We start from the raw sequence: 5774 nt of genomic DNA, 5'->3' as shown, positions 1-5774 counted from the left end.
TAACAGCCGGGCAGAGGCGGTGCTGAGGGCCAGGGTTTGGGGGTGGGATGGCAGGGGTAGGGGAACGGTTGGGCCTGATGATCTAAAAGGGCTTTTCCAGCCTAAACAATTCTGTGATTCTATGACTGTAATGAGACAGCAAGAATTATTAATCAGGCAACTGGTATAAAAACTCTTAAGCTGTGTACTTGATGCTTCGCTCTTTCAAGTATAAATTTAATGCAAGTAATAACTGGTTTTGTTCAGTGAACCCTATTGCTGGATTGGCATCTCAGTAGCTCATAAATGCAAGAGTGTTGTTAGTAAATAGAAGGGGTAATAGGAAGATGTTTTAGAACAAAAATAATAGAGAAACCAAATCAAAACTAATTTTTCAGGAGAACTTTTAACTTTAAAGAGAAAATAATCTTTTTCACAGCACTATTATAGGATGTTTAAGTTGAAAAAAACAGGTTTTTATCTAATCTGATTGCACAAACCCTTCTATATATTGTCTGTTTTCATTTCTTTGTTCTGGGATGTCAGAATGAGGAAAAGAAGGGTAAAGTAGAAATAAAAAAGGTAAGTATCATCTTGGTCTAACATCCCAGTGGCACGAGGAACCTGGCATTTAGCTTCTGCTTGCCTGTGCTGTGAACTTCTTTACATGTACACCTACGCTTCCTATGGGCGTAGGGAGTACATGTTTGTAGAGTTTCTGGACTAAATCGTAACTTCGATATGTGATGGAAAATATACCAAATGGAAAATACCAGGATTTTGCCCGTTTTACCCCAAACACTACAGTTTTTCTGTCATTTCAAGTATTTAAACTGAGATTGAATAATACTCAGAAGTGAAGGCTTAATGGAGAAAACAACCCCCCAAGATTTTAGGAAGGGATGCAAAATTACGGAGAAGTCTTTTAAAAATCTGTATTATGTGGGAGCTCTGCTGCAGAGTGTCCTGAAATGTGTGGTTTGGGGGTTGTTTTTGGTGGTGGTGGTGGTGCTGAAAGCTTTTAACATGAATTAACCCTTTTTAAAAAAAAACAAAAAACATTGGCTTATAAGGTCATGTATTATTCCATTAATGGTATGTAATGATTGAAGTAAGGTGACAATAGCACAGACCACTGAAATTTGAATCTAAAACCTTAAATCAAACATGGGAAAAGAGTGCAAAACTGAAATGAAAGGGAAAGGGCAAAAGAAAAGGCACAAAAACCTGAACAGACGTATTAAAGACAATTCACATTTCTCTCTAAAAGCCCTTTAAGATCATCAGGCCCAACCGTTCCCCTACCCCTGCCATCCCACCACTAAACCCTGTCCCTTAGCACCTCGTCTGCCCGGCTTTTAAATCCCCCCAGGGATGGGGACTCGACCCCTTCCTCTCTAACTCTAATGTTTGGGAAAAGAAATGGGTTTGCTTGTCCAAAAGTACGTAGTGGTTTATCTCATTCTGTGTTTTTTATGTATTTTGGAGAGAGATGAATATATTTTTACTTGTCCCTTTGTACGTAGCAAACTCTTTACTGAATTCATCCTGAACGTTCCCGTCAGCCGGCTGACAATCCAGAAGCTGTACTGCTTGATCGAGATCGTTCACAGTGACCTCTTCACGCAGCACGGTGAGCAGGACCTTTGCGACCATTACATTGTCACATTATTCATTGTCTCCAGCCCTCTGCTAGTGCAAGGTTTGTCCTTGCTGCCGAACGCGGTGGGGGTTGGAACCAATTAAGGATGTTCCGTTAGGAGGACAAGAAGATTTAAAATAAGTGAGGAAATGCTAATTGACACTTACTGCGGGTTATAGATCACAAAGAAGTGAAAGCAAAACCTTGTAATTTTTAATTTAAAAGGGCACTAAGCATCCCGTGTTATTGGCATGTGTTATAACTTGAACTGTGATGTATTTTATCAAAAAATATGAACTCAGCTTTTGTGTTCAGTGAAGTTCTATGGAGAAAATGGAAGGTTTTGATGTCCTTTCTTTCCGAAGCATCATTCTCTCCCTTAAAGCTGTCCCCTAGCCAAAGTAAAACAACATAGAAACCTTTGATAGTGTGCTGTTCCATCCATGCTTTCTTATTTTCTCTTTTTACATTAGTGGGCCAGTGAAAGGTAAGTCCAAGCACTTGTCTTGCAGATTTCTTCATTTGAGGGGAAACATTTTATTCTTTTTCTAGATGACTGCAGGTTAAACTAACCTACACCAAGTGTTGATGTGCTGTCAAAAGTTAATGAGGGAGAAAATAGGCAATGGCTCAATGAGAAGGGAAATCTGAAAGGATTCTTCTGTCCGATCAAAAATGCTGGGACCATGTGATGCAAAGTGCTGATAAAACAAATTTTTCTGGTTCCAGTTTTAAAAATACTCTTGGTGGATTGGCATTGGACTTGGCAGGTCTTATACCAGATCAGGTAATGTCTAACCACAGATAGGTAACTTCCGCTGGATCCAGTAACTTTTATTTTCTTCCAGTTAGCAAACAAGGATGAAGCCAACCCAATCTCTGCTGCAATCTGTTACGCTCCTTAATTTCACCGAACTGTGTGTGTTGGGTGGGGTATTGCATGGGTCTGGTACTGACAACTGTGGGATTAAGTACTGTGGCTCTTTCCCCTTCATTCCACCTGAAGTTTTCTTTCTAATTTTGCACAAGTAGTAGTGACGAACAATGTTCAAAGAACGAGCTTTACATTTTGGTGGCACTTTCTATTTAGACTGAGTTTGCGGTAGGGTTATTCTCCCAGGTTTATGATTTATAACAGGTACCTGTGAAATTATTGGGTCTACATGATACATGTTACATGCAAGTTTAAACCTTAAACTTCGGGCAGAAAAAAGAAAGTCTAATGAGAATTAAGACTGGAAGATACAGAACCTGGAGACTCTGAACCTCTCAGGAAAGAGATAGAGCTTTTCCATAAGGAAGCCCTCAGCAGAGTTACAGCCTCACCTGAGCAACAAGGCGTAACACGGGTTGTAAATTTACTTCCTGCAGTTGTGGATGGTGATGAAGTAAGAATAAATCTCTAAAAACCAGAGTCTACCAGCTACGTCATCATGTACTGCACCAGCAAGTCCAAATGCAGTTCAGCTTGATCTTCGCTTTCGAGATCTTCTTTTGAAATTATTCAGCCCTTATGAGCCACATCAAATGATTTTATTCTGAATTGCAGGGTTTGCAAGAATAAAAAAGGAGGAATGCAGATGGAGTTGCTGGTATTGGGGCTTGGGTAAAATGGTACTAGTCTCTCTGAGACCATTTTAATATTTGCTCTTTCAGATACGTACATCAATGTTACTCCATTCCATCATTCATTCTCAGCTCGCTGTCTTTGGGTTTTGTTTTTCTTCTTCTCATTAATTTTTCCTTCTCCTGGCTGCTTTTAGATTGCAAGGTCTTTGGGGCAGAAGTTGGTGACACAAGGTATTATACTTGACTGTCTTGGATAGGAGGAAATTGAGATAAGTCAGATAAAACAAGAAATTATGACTATAAAAAGCACTCCTAAGGAAGGCTATAGGGGCACATTGTGTATTTACTATATTAATCTTTAACTTCCCTTATTCAATCAATTTCATTTTCAGAGGTGGAAGGAGAAATTGTGCGTGGCCAATTTTGTTTTTTAAACCTCTCAAACTCAGCTGTTTGGGTTGCAGTGAATGGTATAGTCCAACGTTATTCTCTTTGTGGAGCTCCTGAGAAATTTAAATTAATCCATTTTAATAGCAGGGTTGTTAATCTGAACTCAGTCCAGTTTTGTTGACAGAACAGTACCATGTAATGGCTTTTGGATCTAATCATAGAATTGTTTAGGTTGGAAAAGCCCTTTAAGCTCATCAAGCCCAACTGTTCCCCTAACCCTGCCATCCCACCACTAAACCCTGTCCCTAAGCACCTCGTCTGCCCGGCTTTTAAATACCCCCAGGTATCAGGAGGTTCCTAACGAGGGGTTTTCATGACACTGGCTGTTAAGAACGTCTTAAATCTAACGTGCTTCGGTTGAGTTGCGATGGAGATTGGCGGCAGGCGCGCTGCTCGCGCTGCCCAGCTTGGCGTGTGTGGCACAGTCTGCCCGCACGGGCCGCTCCTGCCACCCCGCTGCCGTACCAGGGCGGTGCTGTGCACGAGGGGACGGAGCCTGGCGCTGAGCAGGACTCGCAGGCTCGATGAGCGTGGGCGCCTCGGCGCTGCCCTCCCTTCTCTGTGGTTCTGTGTGGCCTCGTATAGGTACGGATTTATTCTGTGTTTGTTGATGAACAAAGCATTATCTTAAAAACTTCTCTTGCCACTGATAATTCTCTGTAAAGCTTGTGTCTGGAGAGCCAGTTGTGCTGGGAACCTTCCATAAACACTAAAATTCACTTGCAAATAAATTAAACACCTAGCCACAGCCTTTGTTAAATTGAGATCTATTTTTTTTTTTCTTGCCTTGTTCTGTGGGTTTCAGTTCTTATTACTAAAACTTAGTTTGACTGCCTCTCCTCCCCCTGATTGAGTCAATAATGTTTAACTGATAGGCAATACTTCCACAGAAGTATCCAACTAATCCTGTATCATACTGCAGAAATGAGATTTTGTTTTCTAAAAGCAATATTCAGTACAGGATTGTGGAATGGATGGAAAGTTGTGAAACCTACAGAAAATCAAACAGCATTTCATTGGTGTATTTCTGTTGGAGAAAAATGCTCTAATTCTGTGCTTGGAGAGGTCAAGGAAGATTTATTTGTGTCTCCAGAGGACTTAAAATTCAAAATACATAACTTTTGAAGGATTTGGAGGTGAGAGGGGTGGGTGTATGAAGTAATTTCCTAAAGCGTTGGGCTTGAAGAACGATGTCAAGTGGTGGATGGTTGAATGGTCTTTACGAAATCTGGAGTTTGGACCTTGGATGAGAATGTAGCATGGTGTTGTGGTTTGTATATCTTCAAAAAAGGAGGTAAAATATAGTTTTAAAATTCGTTCACTTCTTTTCTGTTTGTCGCGTGCCATTTACATGTTTCCTTCTGAAATTCAAGGTACCTTTTCTCCTTCGTAGAACTTGTAGTTATTTTTAAGTGCGTTTTTTTTCAGTCCCCGCTGGAAAAACCTGTATGTTCTTTAGGCTTTGGTGGGTTTGTCCTAACAGTGGCTCATAATTGATCCAAAGGGAGAAAGAAAAGTCAGTATGTAGGTAGCCAGTCAAAGCAGTGGTAAGCAGAATGTGCGTATCTGCATATATGTATTGGATAGGAGAAAAAATAGCTAGGCACTTCAAGGGGCGTATTTTTCCAAGCTTGTGGTTATTTACAGAGGCCAACAAGTAGAAATCATCTCTGTGTATAGACTGAATCTGTATCAGATCTTCGTGCTTCTGGTTGCTGTCCTTGAAACAACAAATATTCGAATATCACTGAGAAGAAAAGATCATCCTATCAAAGACCGCTGCTTCTGCCCGTTTTCGGGGGTTACATTCATCAAGTTCAAGGCCTGTTTTGCACATCTTGGATGATCTGCCTTTTATGCCCCCCCATGTTTGTATCAGTAATGTATTACAGCTTTGGCAAAATACATGTGAATTTTCTTCTGGCAAAGCATAAGGTTGCATCTTGTTTGTCTCAATCATGGAAAATAATCCCTAACGTGATGATGCTCGATTGCTTTTTTTGTTTTTTTGTTTGCACCATAGGCCTGGGTTATACATTGGTTTCATGAAATCATAGAATCGTTTAGGTTGGAAAAGCCCTTTTAGATCATCAGGCCCAACCGTTCCCCTACCCCTGCCATCCCACCCCCAAAC

At 40.7% G+C, this 5774-nt stretch overlaps 1 protein-coding gene across 1 annotated transcript in view; it reads left to right on the top strand.

The window, feature by feature from the left end:
* DOCK1 (dedicator of cytokinesis 1) overlaps positions 1-5774 on the top strand; it is a 316870-nt gene that overhangs the window by 65597 nt on the left and 245499 nt on the right. Inside the window, exon 25 of the mRNA XM_035890418.1 lies at positions 1506-1612. Coding sequence (XP_035746311.1) covers positions 1506-1612 — 107 coding nt within the window. The remainder of the gene's footprint in view (positions 1-1505; positions 1613-5774) is intronic.

Source organism: Egretta garzetta, unplaced genomic scaffold (assembly GCF_000687185.1).
Source record: "Egretta garzetta isolate BGI_Z169 unplaced genomic scaffold, ASM68718v1 scaffold152, whole genome shotgun sequence".
Classification (NCBI taxonomy): domain Eukaryota; kingdom Metazoa; phylum Chordata; class Aves; order Pelecaniformes; family Ardeidae; genus Egretta; species Egretta garzetta.
This window is presented reverse-complemented; position numbering and strand designations above follow the sequence as displayed.